General features: G+C 39.2%; 1 protein-coding gene across 2 annotated transcripts in view; it reads right to left on the minus strand.

The window, feature by feature from the left end:
• Positions 1–19,765, minus strand: part of RSU1 (Ras suppressor protein 1) — a 99,682-nt gene that overhangs the window by 59,345 nt on the left and 20,572 nt on the right. For both annotated transcript variants that reach the window (XM_042816764.1, XM_042816765.1), the window contains exons 4-7: positions 17,186–17,306; positions 12,869–12,987; positions 11,338–11,420; positions 10,953–11,067 (exon numbers count right to left, since the gene is read on the minus strand). In XM_042816764.1, coding sequence (XP_042672698.1) covers positions 10,953–11,067; positions 11,338–11,420; positions 12,869–12,987; positions 17,186–17,306 — 438 coding nt within the window. The remainder of the gene's footprint in view (positions 1–10,952; positions 11,068–11,337; positions 11,421–12,868; positions 12,988–17,185; positions 17,307–19,765) is intronic.

A 19,765-nucleotide genomic window follows, 5' to 3' on the forward strand; every position in this document is an offset into this window, starting at 1 on the left:
GCTCCGGTGCACCCAGTTAGGGGCCTCACACCCATCTCCTTTATTATGGGATATGCAGCCGTGGTGTTGTAGCAAGGATCAGGAAGCAGGATTAAGCACTGTGACAACGAGGACCTAACAAGCTAGAAGGTGGGGTGCAGGAGTCTGTTCGGGCTGGCTGAAAACAGCCTCAATGTTCTCTACTCAGTTGTAAGGCACGTGGCTCCAGGGAGAGCGGCTGCGCTGCAATGAGCAGCAGCCCTCTGACCAGCACTGCTATGAAGATCATGCATCACTCAGAGGCGTACTTGGCAACAGCAAATTGGATTTTCCATTTTATTGCCTGAAAAAAAAATCACACGCTCTTCTCTCCAACACTACCAACACTGTAAGCACTCGCTTATAATTAGAGCGCAGTAAGTACTTCGTCAAGATGAAATGATGCATCTGTGTACAGCTAACAAAAGTAGTTAAAATCACGGAGAAAAATCTGACCCCGTTATGCGTCAAATTTAATGTAGCCTACAAGAACAAGCAACACACTCCCAAAACCTCAGTAGCAAGTTTCTTAGCTGATTCTGAAGCCCCAAGCTGTTTCAGAAATGTACAGTCCAAGCAATGCTGCCGTATGTTTCCCATCTCCATGGGAAGCGCGCCCACTTCTAATCCTAAATACCACATGCCCATTTAAATGTAATTAATTGAAATAAATACTATTCTACTAAAGTTAAAGAAACCCTACAGCAAAAAGAGATCTGTTCAAGCAAAATGAACTGTTGACCTCCACGTCAAAGCAATCTCTTCATTTCTCTCTGCCTTCTGTTTGTCCCAGAAGATAGCAGGGGCAGCTAGATATATTACACCTTTCACAAGGATAACATTAATCATACTATGGACAATACTGGAGCACCCTCAACAGTGGACCCAGACACAGGAGCTCTGCACATCCACCAGGAGCAGTTGCTTGGGGAGCTGACACCTCACCCAAAGGGCTTATTGAATAATTTAATGAAGCACTGTACTGTGAAATGTAACCACCCTTCTGTCTCTGGGGCAAGCCATCACCAGAGAACAGGTGCTTTTCCACAGGAGGACTAAAGGAGGGCTATCCACAAGAAAGGAAGAAGAATAAGGCACTGAATATTTGGAACTCTTCTCATACAACACCAAATTTCTATCTATCCCTGTAGGCAACGAAGAGCAAAAAATTAGGTGTGGTAGAGAGAGCTTGTCCCACCTTAGCAACACTGGGTGAAAAATGAAGGCTACCATTCCTGCCACAAGTCAAGCAAACAGAGAACAAAGAAGCCTCCCAATTAAGTAGCGAAACACAGAATAAGAACGTGCCACTGGTCACATCTCAGAAGAGGTCATGTCCTGGCATCCTTTCCGTGTATCCAGCCAAATCACCTGTGAGCTGCACCACTGCCAATGCGAGGCAGAAGTCTGAATCTGCTTGCAGCAACAGCTCCAACATGGGCACAGCGGAGCCACACTGTGCAGCTGGACACCTCACAGATGTGTTCCCTCCAAACCACTTGCATAAATATGGTTTTGTTGTTGTTGTTGTTTTATGGCAGCACTGTGCTAAGAAATACCTTTATTCAATCCCTGCGGCATCAGACCCATAGGCCAGAGAAAGAGATGTGGCAGATGTGCCTTTATGCACAGTGTCCAGCAGTAGCAGCACTCTGCCTCCAGGCTTTAAGGAACTTTATATACTGTTCTGCCACACAGATCACATCAAATCCCTCTGATATTTTCAGTAAGCAAAAGACAGGATTGCCTCTAGTAAAAATCCAGCACTGAAGATTCAATCACAAAGTACTTCAGAGTTGGAGACTGCACTGCTCATTATTGGTGTGTTTTTTTCCATTCACATCACCTTATCAAAAACAATCCATTTATCATTAATAAAATTTAGTATAACTAGTAGACTACAACTGGATTTCTTTATAATGGACTCAAGCACACGCCCTCCTGGGTGACGTTTCAGGGAAAAGGCAGCTACGCTCCCCTTGCTCACCTCTCAATAAATCTACCCTGCATGTGATCTCAAGCATGTTAGTTAATGTTTGTTATTTTCCTCAGTGCTGTTGAAATAAAAGTAGTTTGTGTGAACGCTCCTATTTTGTTCTACTGCCAGCAAAGGCCAGAAGAGCTCATAAAAGCAGATAAAATGTTGCCTTCCCCAGTCTTGTTTGCAGAAAATAAGTGTCAGACCCAGCGATAACGCAACACATCACCTCAAGGGTGTCTCCAGACTTACCAGGCTCCTCCTGTCGATTAGATCTAGCAAACACCCCTTATATTCAACTATTTGTCACTCATCTTCTTCTGATGTATGGTATATCTGATGTATAATATTTACCTAATTGATGTATATTTAGAATACAGTAAGGTATGATTAGTATACACAGGCATTGCTTCAGTACAAAGTGGAAAAGAATGAACGTAACTGACTTGTCCTTTCCACTCCAACACCCCTTGGCAACACTTTAAATACTTTGAAAAATTAAAAGGTGAAATAAAGTAATTAAACAACTCTGACATTTGAAAAGTGAGCACTGGCATTCAGCATAAGAAGCATGATCCTAGCTGTAAAATGCCAGATCAACGCTTCTTTGTAGTGGTTTAAATTCATCCCTAGTAGAGCTTCATTAAAATCAATAGAATTCCAGCTGAAATAATTTGGGGCCTGTATACTGCTATGTTTCCCTTCTGGTTCCTGCTGATACTCTGCCTCACTTCCAGCTTAGACTTTACAGTACCAACCTCCAGGAGAGTCCCCGAGCAGTAACACATTCATTTCAGTTATTCCTCTTAAGATTGCAATTTAAATGTTCTTTCACTTTCCAACACAAAGATCTTACTCTTTCAGTGTCATACAATAGGACAGAAGGAATGAAATAAAATTAATTTCTTTATCTAGATATAAATACCCTTGAATCCTGTTTTATTAAAGGCTAAGCAAGGGACTAGTCTACTATAACAAATTTAAACTTAAGTTGTATGTAAAAATGTGTCTGTCCTGGATTGTTTTAGATTTGCCTTACACTACAGGGCTTACAATTTTTATTACTTTTGTGGCATGTGCTTTCCCTCTGAAGAGAGAGAGATTGGTTCAAGTGTGAGGGTGGAAGAAATGTCATGACTATCAGATCATAAAAATGATACCAAAGCAATTAACTGTGAATACTGTCTTAAATTCTATTTCTTTTTTAAAAAAAAAAACATATACAGATTCCTATGCCACAGAATGAACGTTATCAAAAGCAAATGATTTTTTTTTACACAAGTCTTAAGTGCATGTAAGCTGTGAATCATTAACTCGTATCATCCATATAAAAGGGAAGATCATCTCTGCTTCGAAGATGCCTATCACTTTTGAAGGTGTAGCAGAAGAGTGTAGACTTAAACAGTGCTTATAAGGGAGCAGCAAGGAGACACAGAGCACAGGAAGGACATAAGCAAAATGCGACTCAGACTTTGGCATCAGATAAAATTATCATGAAAATAGTATGATAGCTCCATGACATTGTTGAGAATACATCTATTTATTAATGAGATACTATGGACTAAAAGAAAACAACCAGTAAACCTAAACCCAGACTGAAGCCTCCAGAAAATTAATCCCAGCAACATTTTTGTCCTCTGGCATGTAAGTTATTTTACCAAAGGAGCTCTAACAGTATCATGTGTAGTCATCAGCACATCAGACAACCCTGAAATAGCATTGGTGTTGATTTTTGTTTGGACAGAAGTTGTCTGTTTTACTTAACAGGGAAATCTCTGAACTTGAGGCTCAACTCTCAAATAACTAGTCAGATGAAGTACATGCTAGTAAGGCAAACACTCTTTACAGCATCTGTCAGACAGAAGTAGGATGGAAGTTTTCTTCTTTCCGACCACTCAGACGGGAATGCTGAAGCCTTGCCTGCAAGTGTAAGATGGGAAGCCCCAAGGAGTAGTCTGAATGAACAATACGAAAGGCAGACACTGAAGCCTAAGCCCATCCTCAGTTCTACAATTACTTTCAGGAACAGAAAACAAGAGTACAAACATGATCACATCACATTATTCTGAGTTTTGAGACTTAAGTGAAAATTTCCAATAACGAGTTCAGAGATGAGACCCTCTCTTGAATTTTCTCTTTAATACGTCTAACAGCTGAGCTTTGCCCAGCTATTCCTGCATCAGTTCAGGAACTGAAGTGTTGAACCGTCTTAGTTAAAACAGAAAAACATGTAGTCTGAAAAACATTAGGAAATGGAGATTCTGCCACTGGTGTTTTGTTGAAACAGCTCATCGCTTTGTTAAAGCGCATTCTTCATTCCTGTTCTGGACTGTCTCAGTTCCTCAGTACAGCAGCTTGCCCTTCTGCAAGTGAGAAAGACTATGCTTTCTCCTCACAGTACCTGCAGGCACCAAGGTCAGTGCAGAAGGATGGCAGGAGGTGCCCCATGTGCAGAGCAGAAGTTCCCTGCAGCCCATGGGTACCAAAAGGAGCAGATGTCCATGAGCAGCCATGGAGGAGCCCACGCAGCAGCACCGGATGATGCCTGAAGGAGCTGCAGCCCACAAAGATCCCCTGCAAGAACAGGTTCTGGACAGAGTTGCAGATCGTGGGAAGCAGCCTGCGGTGGGGCAGAAGGGCTGGGGGAAGTTGACGCCTGTGGGGGCAGTGCTGGAGCAATGCCTGAAGGGCAGGCCCTGTGGTATGGAGCTGTATTGGAGCAGTGCTTGAAGCCCATGTGGGAGCAGGAAGGACTGCATCTTGTAGGAAGGAACCCACATGGAACACAGGCTAGATTACGAAAGAGCACCAAAGACAAAGCAGTATGGACTGACTGCAGCCCCATTCCTTGTTTCCTGTGCTGAAGAAGGTGAAGGAGGTAGAAGAGGGTGGATGAGTGAAAGGTGTTTTTAGTTTGCCTTTAGATTTTTTTTCCACTCCTGTACTGTTATTAGCAGGCAATAATTTATATAAAACCCCCTCAGTTTAGTCTGTTTGCCTGTAATAGTAAAGGGTGAGCAATCCACCCTGTCGTCATCCCAATCCTTGACCCCTTTTCCATCATACTTTCTTTTCTCCTCCTCTTCCTTTGAGGAGAGGGAGCGAGAAAAACAAAGCAAAAGCAGACATCATGTCTTGAATTCTTTACTCTTGAAGTCAAGGTGAGGTGAAACGAGGCCAAATGGTACTGCTTCAGCCGCTGCTTTCATAATGCTAAGGGAAGAAGATTTTACTCTCAAGTATCTCAACCTTTCATAGGACTGAATTTCCTATGTCTTCTGAGATATTTACATGAAATTCCAACAAAATAACAAAGGTCAGTCAGAATCATTATAGCAAAGCATAATGGAGAAGGTAACAGTAGGAGACTTTCACTCAAGAATGTGTTAGAACTGAAAATGAAGCCTAGGAAAACAAGAGAATATATGACATATCAAACTTCTCCCTTAATCAACATTTCAAGTCTTATGTACAGCAGGAATATAGACCTAATCTGACAAATCCACAGTACCATATCCAAGTCAGAGGAAGACTGGTTAACTCGCCTGGATGAAGCTCTGGCAATTTCTACTATTGCTCCCCACAACAAATCTGACATCAGCAAGATGAGAAGTACAAACAATAAGCAATATTAACACTCACAGATGACAGCCACCAAGCAGGACCTCATCCAGCCCAGGGCACGAGGCTCTGCCCTCAGCCCACAGCCTGCACTAACAGCTCATACCCCCACACAACAAACCTCACTGCATCAGCAGCCAAAGCCCCACGGCATGCAGCCTGCAAGCACAGGTACCAAGGCAACCGGCTCATGGCACTGTGTGGGTAGCTACAGGGAAGCAGAGAAGAAACAGCATTCTGACAAAAATCCAAGAAATTATTTCCAAGTGTTTTCTATATTCTTTCTAGTGTCACTCCAAATGACTTCTGGCCAGGCTAGATTCATTTCTCTAACATTCCTAGAACAAGTAAGAGAGACCCCTGGCTAGACAACCTATAAGAATTTGGAGGTTTTATTTCTCTTTCTTGGAAAGATGAAACTGCTGGAAGTACCATTTACTTCACTGCTCCTTGTAGCAAACACACAGTGCTGATGGGGATCTCTAGGAGCATGCCAGCAGTCACTGCAGCAGGCTCCCAGCGTGTCAACTGAGAATCCAAGAGACACAACGCACCACAGATGGGGTTTGGAATAAAAAGAATTAACATGATATTGAAGCAGTTAAACATCAGAGATGCTTCAATAGAACAGGAAGAATTACAGGCTTAGAGGATCAGCATCCCAATTTATTATGAAATATGTTGCATATTTTACCAACTTCAGACTCCCAGGGGATTCTCAATTACGCAAGAATTCAACAAAGCATTCTCTCACTGAAGGGTCCCTATCAGACCAAAATCTAGTTAATATAAGTTCAAAAAGGATTCACTGTACCTTCAAAACTTCCATTTAAACACAGCCTGCACAGTATTCAGCAGAATGAACCCAATTTTGGGTGCTATGAAAAGCATTAAAAGGAATGTTTAACAACAACAACAAACACAGCTGTGACTGGCTCCAGGTACAGTACTCTTACTACAGTTCCCACAGAAGAGATACAATTATTTGCTAATAGAAACATTTTATGCTGATGATACTTGGAATCACAATGAAATCAACATGAGAAAAGGCTACACACACACTGTAGTCATCTGAGAGGCGACAGCAGGATTTGCCTATTTTTAAAACTAATATAAAATGAAATTTGAATTTTGGAATTTGGGTAAGCGTTACAGCAGTGTCAGGAAATGAATACCTGCGGTGTAAGCCTAACAGATGGGCTACAGAAAACATCTTTCAAACATCTTTCTGGGTATAATGGAGCTTTGCAGTGTTCTTCCCATATGCCTCAATACTCACCAAGTGAGACATGGAAACAGTCAACTACATGAAGATCTATTTATGTTTATTTTTAAGCTTAAACTAAGCCTGAAATGAGAAATACAACAACAGCATTCACAAATTCTGTAAAAACACTTTCCTTACATAAATAATTTGACTACAAACTATCTTGTTAAGTACAATATTCTCTTATTCCTTTACTAGTAATAACTGTCCTATTGACCATCCTGGAAAACAACTTCTTCTGTTTATCCACTGCTATGTTTATCAAAGCTTCTTAATATCTCACACCACTCCAGCCTTAGTCTTCAAAGTAGAAGCAGGTCTGGTTCTTTTTTTTTTTTTTTTTCTTTTTTCTTTTTAAATTGGCAAGGTATCCATTAGGTGTTCCAGCACTCAGAGCCAGTGTCCAGAGCCTGAGACACTCAGCTTCCAACAGGTGTCACAACCTGCCATGTGCAGATGTGAACAGCGCTGCGACACAGGTAGAGTGCAGCGGTCACTGATGCTGGAAGAAGAAAAGTTTGGTGCTTACCTGAAGAATATTTAGAAAAGAAATATCTTTTGTGAAATAAGTGATTCTTATGCTTGCACATGCCTGTTATAATTACCTAAGTAAACTGCTATTTCAATTAATATTAACTTGAGCAAATAACGGCAGCAACTACTTTGTGTAATTCATAAACTCCAGTCATTTCAAAAGCCTAAGGATTCCTTGAACTTTCTATTTAAAGCCAGTCCTTAATTCAAAGAAGATAATTTAGCCCTTTGAAATTAAAGAAATGGTGAAAGAATTACTTAACCACTCTGAGACACAGACCTAATTTACAGAAATGTTTTACCCTCCATAAAAGGAAACATGACTACTGTCCCTCTCAAGTTTGGATGGCTATTTTAAAAGGATGAGTTTCCTACTTCTCTAGCACGCCTTTCACTTGACTGTTCCTATCCTTGCAACCCATCACTCGAGGAAATCATTTCACCAACTAAAATTGTATGGAAGACTTAAAAGCCATCGATTCCAACATTAAGTTGATAATTAAACATGGATCCTTAGAAAACCTAGGGATAAGTTGCACACACAGGGCACCTATTTACATTTGGCTACAACTTTGTGAATAGTTGTGCACTGCATACTTAATCTTACACAACTGACTCTGCTAAGAAACTCTTTTAAGAGTCACATACAGGTCCATACAGTGAACTTAAAATGCTCTCATTGATCTTACTAATTGCATCTGCCACAGTACATGGTTCTTCTTTCTATTCAGCTTTCTTCCCAAACACCATTCCAATTGTTAAATGGTCAGAATACACAAAGTGACAGATTTAGTGCTTCCTTGGCAATTTATATAACTGACTGCAACTCTGTTGTTGCAGTGAATCATGATTTATTTGTCTCACAATGCAGCACATAACCTTTTAAATGCTAGGGAAAAAAATGCCAGCGCCTCTTTAAAGTTTATATATGACTGCCCACCACCATTCCTCATGAACAGGGTTTTGAGAGACAAATGATAAAAACAAGCTGTGAATTCACCCACCAACTCCCGGCCATTTCCTGCATTCATCATCCACACACACTGTATTTACAGACAAGCATCCTCACCACGAGCACCAATACACCGCTCAGTCTCCTCACTTCCTCCGAGACAAGAATTCTTTCCTCAGGCTAACAGGAGGAGCACTGCTATGTGCAGACCAGGGCAACGCAGACAGGCCCCAGCCCTGACTGGCTCATGACACACTCAGTCACCTCAGGTGGAATTAGCACAGACAACACAGGTTTATTTACTGCTATCTCAGTTCCAAAAAGTTGACCCCAATGCCTGTGTATGGCCTTTTCTCATACCTGCCTTACCATCCATGTCTTCCTCTGCACTCACTTCCATTACCTTTTAGATTCAGTTCACTGTATTCCCTCCCCTTCTCATCCAGAAAAGCCGGTTTATTTGGCTGTTTATATTGTGCCCATCTCCCTGGTAAATGAACAGCTAATGAGTCACTGTTGTCCACCACTGCCCGAGCTACTAACGCTCATAAGGCAGTCATAAGCCTTCAGAACCTTTAATTAAGAAAGCGATAATGAGAGAGGAAAGACTGTTTACTTTAAACGGACCAGCAGTGCCTCCAATTAACGAAATAGGACCCGCTCATTGAAAAGCTATTTATCCAACATGCACTGCACAAAGTATTTGGATAATTCTTACATTATAATTCAATTTTAAAAATGTAGGAGGGAGAACTCAGGAAGTAGACTTTTTTTTCCCCCACAAATGGCACCTATGGAATTAGTAGTCCATTCGTTAGGGTTTAACACCACCCTTCCTCAGTATATTTTAAAACCATCTGCAAAGGAATGCTCTTCTAAATTGTCCTTATTTGCAAAAGGGCAAACAGGGCTGCAGACCCGAAGTTACTTCCAGCCATTCAGCAGACTCATTAGCTCCCTACCTTAGCTCAAAGACCAGCTCCAAAGCCCACTTGGTGTCCTATTTATCAAACCCCATTCCCTAACTGTTTTCTTAAATGTCTAACAAACAAGCAAAACATTTCTTCTAGACTTCAGAGCAACGTTCTCTGGAAATATATCACAGAATTTGAGTTATTTTAGGTATTCGATATAATTTTAGTTATAGGAGTGGTATAAACTGTGATATAAATTTGGCCAATCAATCGTGAATGAGGATACTGGGCATGACCATAAGATGAAACACTGGGAAATTCACGCATGGCTTAGAAGTATAGTTTATAGAAGAGCAGCTGAATAATAAAGAACAGAGATGACAAGCTGTGTCAGTGCACCTTGCCTGGATCAAGTAGGTCAAAATTACAAGCCCTTTTCCTACCCAATTAGTAGCAATAGTATTCTAGAACGCAAACAAATGTTAACTAGAAAGGAAAAATGCTCCCCTTACCTATTTGAAATTGTGCAGATCAGTGCAAAACAAACGTCAAATTTTGTTTTAAGTGTTTCCATTTAGTTTGGACAATGACAGTAAAACTATTTAAAGTGAATTTGCTGTTACGCTTGTAAGGCAGCAGTGTGTTTAATGCATTCAGTTAGCCACAGAAGATGGTTAGACGGTTAGATGGTTAGCATTTAATTTCAGAAAAAAAGCAACACTGTAACTTAGGAATCTACAGAAATGTACAGATATTGCACATGTCTCTTTCAACTGCAGTAATGTTTTAGACATTATAAATATGACTAACCAAAAGCTAAAGCTATACCTCAGTGTCATGGAAAAAAGTCTGAATCTATAGAAAAAAGCAGCTTTCATCCACCAAGGAAAAAAAAAAAAAAAAAAAAAGTCATATTTGCTACATGATCTATCTACAAAATTATGGTAGGTAAATTATCAATGTCAAAATAAACTTTCATTTTGCCTTTGCCACGCACATAAAAGGGAATACTGCAATGCAAACTCATCAAAATCAATACTTCAGCTTCAAAGAAAAATTCTACCTTCTAGGTCGAAAGGAGTTGCTGTATATGAAATAATCATAACTACAAATGGCCAATAATGCAAATTCAAAGTACGTCATCAACCAGCTCCACTGCTTTAAAAGCTCTTAACTCACTACTGCAGGCCACTGAAAGAGAGAATTGAAAAATCCTCTGACTTTGCTAATATTTTCTTCAAGTCAATCAAACTTTACAAGAACAGTCACAAATAAGTTACTTATACTGTTTAACATAATTTTGGCTGATCCAAATAGCGTTTGCAAAATCCAGACAGAGAAAATAACAGTTTAACAGATCCTGTATCTATTATACAGGAAATATTACAAAAAGCAGAACTGGCAGTCAGGTCTACTAATACACAAGGAATACATAACAGATAAAAATCTAATAAAATGAAACAAGCAACATCTTCTGGCCCTTCCTGGGTATCCAGAAGATGTGAAAGAGTATTTCTTCGGGGGAAAGCAAGTATTTAACAGCAATTATAACTTTAACTTTAGCACAATAACTTCTTAAGGGTTTAACATCAGACTTCATTTCAGAGGAAATGCAATGCATTGTTATTGCTATTATTCAAATAAATAAATGATCATTCATGATCTTACCTAGTTCTGGGGGCAACACAGTAAGACGATTTCCCTGGATATGAAGTTCCTTAAGCTGAGTGAGCTCCCCAATTTCTTTAGGCAGTGATATCAGGTCATTGTCTCTAAGGCTCAGCTAAGAGTGAACATAAAGAAGTCAGAACAATTTTTGGTTAGCCTAAAGCAGCCTAAAACTGAACTATACTCTATCTTGCCTCCCCCCGCTTCTAAACACTCGATTCTTTCAATTTATTTACAAGTGTCTGCTGATGAACAAGAAACAGTTCCAGGTTTAGTGGCCTATTCCTGAAAACACACTCTACTACTTCTCAAATTGACTAGATTCTATTCCTACAAGCATTGCAAAAGTGAATTGATTTTCCAAGAATTTAGATAAATTACTTACTATCTGCAACTTTGTGAGCTTCCCAATATCTGGCGGCAGGATTTCAAAATCGTTGTCACTTAGATAGAGTGCACGCAGGGTGGCTGCAAATTAAATAGCAATATATAAACAGGGTGGCATATAACCCAACCATTTGAGGTCTAATCAATAAAAGGGAGTCAGGTTTGATTAATAACCCTGACTTGGTGAAAAGCCTTTGACATACCCAGGGCTCACAATAATAACAAGCAGGTCAAACTTAGATTTACTGGCTTATTACATTGTTGGTGAGTTCAGGAAAACATCTATATTCAAAAGGACTGACACAATTAACAATTTCTACAATAGTAGACTGTGGCAGGTTCTGGCATGTAGTCTCAATGCTCAGCTGTCAGAATGGAGTCATTACTCTTTATTATCCCCCCATTCTTATTTATCACACCAATCTGCATCCTAAACAAACAAAAAAATCATCTGAGTTTATGGTCAAATACACATCTGTATTAAGCTCTATAGAAAGCACACGATAAGGCTGGGAAAGAGTTCTTAAAAGGAAGTAATAGGGCAGGCTCAAATGATATAATTTGTAATTTACACAGTGCCCATGAAATACACAGGAGAAAAAAAAATGAGATGACCTAGCACAACTTCGTATACCAAATAAGGATACTTGACAGGTTTTTGAAGAAAAGAAAAAATTAAAATGGAAACTCATAAAGAGAGGAGATTCTGATTTTCTCATGCACTGTATTCATCCTCCTTTTATTTCATTATATGCGACCATTTTTAATAAAGCTTACTTATAAATTTCCTTCTGTCAGGTTACAACCACAAAATCTGTTCCAGACCGCAGCATCCCTTCCTCTGTCCTCATTTATCACTCTTGCTAGTTAATGCACTGATCATGAAGCTACTTCAGCTTAGTATCCAGAAAACACTGGTAAGGTAGCAGCAGAATCACTGGAAGCCAGAAAGTGCCAGAAATCAAGTTGCTTAGGCAACCATAATGCAACTCTTCTGCACATACGCATTACGATATCTTTAACTATGTGAGCATATTTTCTAACATGAGCAAAGATCAGCTCATTTTTGCTATCCGTCTGCCAAACCTTGTAACCTTAGCATGTTTTTTGGATGTTTTTAACATATTGATCACTTCAACAATCCCAAGCTGTTAAAACTGTTTCCATAATTAACCATCACAAACACAATTGTTTCCAGAGTCAACATAAAACAGTTGCTTTGCAAAACAGTTTATTCTCCTCTGGAGCTTGTGAGCCTACACAATGTTTGAACTGAGCATGGGGACAAGGGAAATATTACTCAGAAGAAAAATAAGTAAGTCTTCTCATGTCCAAAGATGTCAGATAACTGTATATCAGTGATAAACATCGTTGAACTTTGTAGAAATATTCAGGAGGTATTCAAAGACGAAAAACATAAATAACGGAAAACGTCTGTTACAGTTTGGTCTCCATCAAATAAATTTCAACTGCAGAAAGCAAAGCACCATATCACAAAGATTTGTAGAGTTTTTTAAGAAGTTCCTTACTCAGATAGAAAAAGTTTCCAGGTAGAGAATTTTCATTTAAATTGTTGTAAGTCAAGTCAAGAACCTCCAGTGCTGGTAAAGATCCAAACCCCCTTGGCAAGGTATTTAATCTGTTCATGCTGTACGTGAGAGAAAAAAAAAAAAAAACAAAACATGACATCAGTATGCTTTTCATCTGGCAGGGATAATGAACAACATTTTCATTTCTAAAAAAATCTAACCTACTCCAGACTTCATTTTTCTTTCGTTTTGTTTGCTATTAGATAGCAAGCAACTCTTCTGTGATGCAGACTTTTTTAAGCTCTCACTTTGATAAGTATTTCCAAAATTGATGTCTTTACTATACAGGCACCCTGCCTTCCTGATCAAAGAGCCACACCTGAAAAAGGAAGCAAAAGGGAAAGGGGTGCTGTGCTCAGCTTGAGCAATGTGCCATGCAGCAATTGGTCCGTGGCAGGTGAGCCATCTTCTAGCTAACTAAACCATGAATCACTGTTTTGTAGCTCACAGCATTTTGACCATCTGCTACCCCCCACAGCAGGTATTTCTTCACCACAGTACCAGACACAAGGAGGAATACTTCAGCTCTACAGCATTTACACCCATCAGAAGCTGCTGTTCTTAAGACTACTGCATTTGTGCTTTCACTACAGGTGTACAGGGAGCACAAATGCAAAAAGAAGTTGCCCCACTGATTAATAAGGCTTAAAGCTCATTCAACCAGTCTTACATGGTTCAGGATAGCAGTTCCCATTGGCAGCAGACATAACTATAAGGGGAAAACTGACAGAATGAAAAGATTTGTCTGCTAACCTGGAGCAGACAGGCTACAGAAGACAATAACTTCCACCTAAACTCAAATGGCTGGAATTAAAGGACTCAGGTAACATCTAGAGTGGCTGCAATGATGAAGGAAGGCAAGCAGCTGGAGATGATATTCAAACACTCTCACTGTTTGTAGATAAAGTAGAGCTCTGGCTGATTACCACTGAACTACCAGCTTGTTATTTATATTGTCTTCAGGGCATGCACACCAGATACAAAGTTGGATTTGCTTCATTTGTCACCAAGGTGTGAAAACAGAACAGAGAAGACAGACATCTTCAGGAACAGTGTGTAAGATTACAAGTAGTTATTTTAAGGAATAGGAATTTGTTGTTACGTGATTTGGGGAAACAAGCATGACTTTCCATATTATCTTTAAACATATACTTAATATATTTAAAATATACTTAATATAGAAGCGATAAACAGCAATAGCCACAACTGAAGTCAATAGGAGATGTTATATGAACATATTAAGTGTAACACACCACTAAGAACTAAGAACACTCAGGTCAAAGTACTGACAAATTGTAGCACCCAATGAAGATGTTGACACTAATCTCTCAGGCCTTCCCTCCTCCATGCAGTGCTTGTTAAACACTTCATTATATCTTGTGACAAATACTGTGAAAGACATCATAAGGACTGTTAATCAGTCTACTTGTTCTACACTTGGGCACATGGAGCTGAAAAATGAAGACACCCAGGCTTCAGAAGATAGCTACAGCGCTGGGCATGTATGTTCAGAATGGTAGCAACAGCAGGAACAGTGGCAGACCAAGCATGCTCTGGAATAGTTTGTATAGTCACCATCATTAAATACAGTAACTTGAGGACCACTACATTAAGCTGTTTAAAAAATAAAAGAAAAATAGAAAATCCTATCTTCGGGCTCCTATAAAAGCTTTTAACCATTGACCTTATATAGTACCTTATGCTACTTTTTTTAATTTCAGTAAATGGATCTGCAGTGCTGAGTCCATGCCTTTCAAGTCCCTAGTGCAGATGGCCCAAATATGGATTGAGGATATATCTGTGCCTTTGCTTTTGGCACTGTTTTAGTTGATTGGAATCATCTCACTCATTTGTCTGCACATGTAGAAAAATACATTCTCACTGAGCGCAGCAGTACTTAAAATCATGAGATGAATATTAAGAAATGCCAAAGTTACTTCCACATGCTGTTAACAAACCCAGATTTAATAAACCGTTTATAGTACACAACAAGACAGACTCCATTTGATATGTGATGTGCAGAAGAGATACAGCTGACTTTACCATTAGCACATCAGCTAGACCCCAATTTAACAGACTCATTAATGTAATTAAAAAGGATCAGGTAGCAAAAGTCAAACATTTGTAAAAGACTTAGTCCCAGAAGAATTCTGCAGAATTAAAATCCTAATCTTCCCGTCATGGATCTCCTGTGAAGAACCTTGCCCATAGTAATGGCATATTCATGCTAGTAGGATGCCTTACCTACAGCGGGTGGTAAGTGGGAAAACAGACACCCCTGTCCTACAAAGCACGTGCACTTTGTATTACTGCTGAAGTGGCAGCTGCTAAGGTACAGAAGAACAATCTCCACTGTTATTCCTAGAGATTTGCCACTGCTTTTAGAAACAGTTTTTATTAAATAAGACTAAAAGCAGCTGCTTTTTCGGTAGTAAAAGGAGAAGACTGTCCCAATGGTCTTCCCTTTTGTAGGCAAAGAACAGGAAGAGAAAGAGTCTCCTGTTTGTAACAGACAGAATAAATCTATTCTCTGGCATGGAAAGAGAATTATCCAAGGACTACGCAAACAAAATTTCCTATTTCATTTTCAGTGTAGCAGCACACCTTCCATTTCCTACCATACCTCTTGACCCTTCTGCGTTGAAATCCTCACAGAAATATTCTTACTCAAGCTATCCCTCTCCTATTGCAGGCTGTTTTGATGCCTTGAGTGTACGCACGTGCTCAGCAGATGACAAGAGGGTTCCCACCCACCCCCACTAGTAGAGCAGGACAGTTTGTCCTTAAATTAACTACAAGAACTTCTGAACCCATTTTGCATTACTATACTCCAGGCTGTAAATCCTGAGCTTGGGGGATGGCAGACCTCAAGAAAGACCGTTTAAATTACAAAATTCTCGCATGTTCCTTCCAACTCAGAATACTTTATGATTCTACAATTGTAGACATTGCAGTTCCAGACCTAAACCACCAGCTGTTAAGTAACAAATTGTTCCCAAATGTTTCCTGTTCTTAATCCCAAAAGGACTTGCAAAAGACATTAATGGAGGGAAAAAAAAAAAAAAAAAAAAAAAGAAACCAGGAAAAGTGTTGAAGACCCATATCTCCCATATCTGAATTACGCTAACACTTGTCACTTCTCTAATTCACGGAAAGAACTCAAATTCTTCCTCCCTCCATAGAAGGCAGCACTTCTATATGCCTTTCTAAAATGGCCAAACCCCAAGTTGCAAAGTTCCAATTCTCAGAGCAAATATTAATTTATGATCATTTCCAAGTTCAGACAGCTATTAAGGCCCACTAGAGATCTAAAGTGATCAAATGAAGACCCGACAAGACACATCATCTTGAAAATGTTTCTTTGCATGCCAACAGCTCAGGAAGCAATTCAATTATCTGCACTTTACAAAAGTACCCAAAGCTGGATACTTAAAGCCTAGTCAAAGTTATTAGATATTTCAAACAGTAAAACAAACTCAGTTAAATTAAGGTTTCCAAAAGCTGAATTTATAATACAAACATTCTTTCCATGAGAAGCCTACAAAATTAAAGCTTCTCCTCACCAAGGCTTTCCTAAGTAGCTACACTTTAATGCGTCCAATTAGTTTCAAGAAACTTCATTTCAGGTTCATTTTAATAATTCAAGAAAGTCTTCTTCTACTGTAGTTATAATGGAGTGTCACCAACTCTACTTGAATATGGTACCTGAACACTTAACAGGAGTTTCTCTGATTCTAATTCAGCCAGCACCATCTTGTTGAATGAAATGCATACCATATTCAACAAGGACTCACAGCTGCCTCTATAGATTTAATTAAAATTGAAGTTTCTTTAATCACAAATTTGTGTCTTTGGAATTAAAGTCCTAAATTAACATACAAAATTTAACATTCCTTTTAACTTTTTACAAAGCAGAGCATAAAAACCAAGGCTGGCTCTTGCCAGAGAATTAAGTGACAGTTATTAAGAAAGTAAAATACGTTACTTGTTGGGTCTGACTTCAGCATTAGGTGAATAAAGTTGCTTTTTGCCCTTAAATAGTTATCAGTATATCAGAGTAAATGCTTGATCACTCTTAGGTACCTGATTATCCAGAACACTAGCTAAGCACTCTCAACAAGATAGTCAAGAGTTACATACAAGTTCTTATCACATTTTCAAAAAGAAACTTAAATAGCAAAAATAAGATTTAAGCTCAGCTGTGATAGTCTTTGACAACATCTCCATTACAGCAAGTTTTAGCATTAGGATACGCACCCAAGATTCAGGTGTTTGAGCTTCTGAAGGCTGCTAATCTGTGTAGGCAGCTCCTCAATCTGGTTGTTGAAAAAGTTGAGCACTTCTATGTTTCTCAGGTCTGCGATGTTTGCTGGCACAGCTGTGAGAAAGTTTTCACAGTAAGAGACTGCAGTTAGGGCAAGCTACACAGACTACAGGCTCCACTAGCACCTGTCTTCTGTTGTTTGTATAGATGTTGTTTCTACCCAGGTGCTAAGAGCTACCTGCAATTAAAGGAATGCCTGTATTAAAGAAGCTTCCTATGTAGCACCAGCTCTCCTTACCGACACGAATCACTTGGTACTCTTCAGAAGATTACAGCTATTCTTATTGACCAGAGTACCTTATAGGAAAGCCATAACAGAGAAACAAGCACAACAAACTCTCTCACCGACCTGCTGATTGCTCAAATAATCTCACATCCAAGTTCCTATCTGCTAATATTCAACAGCGATTACAGAAATTTAACTTCAGCCCTTAAAGATGAACAGTTTAGCCAAGCCAGTTACTGACTACCTCCACTGAGTGAGTATCCGATCAATGCACGTACATGGTTACATTCAACTGCACACAAATCAATACCTGGTAATTTAGAAACATGAACAGTAAGGCAGAAGGATGTGCCTGTGCAGATGAGGTTAAAACACTCCCCAGATTTGCATCTTCTCCCCCTATAACTAAAGTTTACATAAAAGGAGGCTGACAGACAGCCTGCACTGAAGCTTGCGCTGGTGTTCAATATTCACCTTGGCTCAGTCTTAATTAAAACTGCAGCAGGATCCCATAGAACACACATTTAAATAATTGGAAGATTTTATGAGGCCATGATTTGCATTTATTTGGTGGCATGAGGCAATCTCAGTCTTAAAATGGAATCAATAATGTTTACAAAGCAGACCATTATAGCGCGTCACATCTAGTAAATTATAAGTGTAATTACATTGTTCACAATAATGGGATTCCCTAACAAACATTTTAATTATACTACATAAATATTACTATGGAGGGTCATATTCATCACAGGAGATTTTTAACATACTTTTTATTAAGTCATTAAGGCAAATCTTAATATTTAAAAGCCTTCCCTTTATGGCATATTTCAACTGGTCCATGCGTATCCATAACTCAGCAATGGCAAGAATTAAGCATCTTCAGAAAGCCAAGGGTAATGTACTGCTGCCATTGTTTTAAATTATTCCCTAACAGAAGTTAACTAAGGATTTTAATTGACATAATTCAGCTGCTTCCAGCCTCAATATTTCAAAAGAACAGTAATTACCACTATTAAAATGTTTTCCTTTCAGAAATTAGACTTTATAATTTGACTTTGATGAGACATAATGGACTGGCAAACCATTTCTGCTCTTTTCAAAGAGATGCTACATTCATGCAAGATTAGGGAATGGACGCATTAGCAAATACAGGTTTTAAGTTTAGTCCCAAAGCCTAAGCAACTCAGAGATCAAGTGCAGTTCTCCTTCAGTTTTACTGTTGATACAGTTAATAACAACTTTCACCTTTTTGACAGCATAAAAGATTATACTATCCTAGAGAAATCAGTTCAATCTAACACCACAAGTTATGCTAAATGTAATGCACACTGAAATCACTTCAAGTTCAGCAGACAAGCCTTACCAAACCTAACTTCACTGGGGCAAGTCAGTTCTGCATTTCAACTATTCAGGCTGAAAACCATCACAAAACACTTGAAAAATGATCTCAAAAGTCAACTAAAAGCATGCTTGGCATCAAGATCAGTACTATCGTTATAAACACAGGGACAAGTACTCTCCCAGTGGCCTGGCAGAGTTATGGATTACCTCGAACCAATGATGCTGATTTAGTAGATTTGCCTCTTCAAATGCCTGTTCAAAATAGCTTGTTTCCCCCTTATGAATAATTTGAGCTTGCCTCTCATTTCTGACTTGGGCTATGAGATTCTGTAGAGGAAGAATCATTTCAAAGAAGAAGGTGAACAGCCCTCAAAAATAGAAGTCTTCATTTAACCAGTAAAACCCCACATGAAACTACCTGTGAAAAGACAACGCCTAGATACTGAGACAGGAAGAGAATGGCTTCCCAAGATTTGCTCTTGCAGTCTGCACTTGTACTGGAGGAACCTGTTTAAGTAGGTTACACACTGAAGAGTTTCAAATTATATCCACTCATCCCACTTGCAAACACAGGGGAAAACTTAACATCCAGTGGCTAGTTTATCAGAGATTTTTAATTTGGTTTCCTTTTGTCAGGGTATGGGTGTGAGTAAGTGTCCCCCGTGAACAAGAGCAGCTGTACCCCTGCCCAGTGGCTGCTAGGTATCCAATATATCTGTACAAATCCCATATACTGTTGTGAATCACTCTTAGGACACTACTATATTACACTTCCTCTTATTTTTTCCTTCAAGCTATACTAAAAACTGACTAGCTAAGCAGGTTACGGAAAAGACTATCATTTTAGCAAAGGATTTGGATGAAATACTTTGTGCCAGCCTTTTAAATCAAAATAAAGCCCTTATCAACATATTATATATGTTGATATATCAACATATTATATATG

Source organism: Centrocercus urophasianus, unplaced genomic scaffold (genome assembly GCF_019232065.1).
Source record: "Centrocercus urophasianus isolate 14NV4802_14NV808 unplaced genomic scaffold, USGS_Curo_1.0 seq_16, whole genome shotgun sequence".
NCBI classification, from domain to species: domain Eukaryota; kingdom Metazoa; phylum Chordata; class Aves; order Galliformes; family Phasianidae; genus Centrocercus; species Centrocercus urophasianus.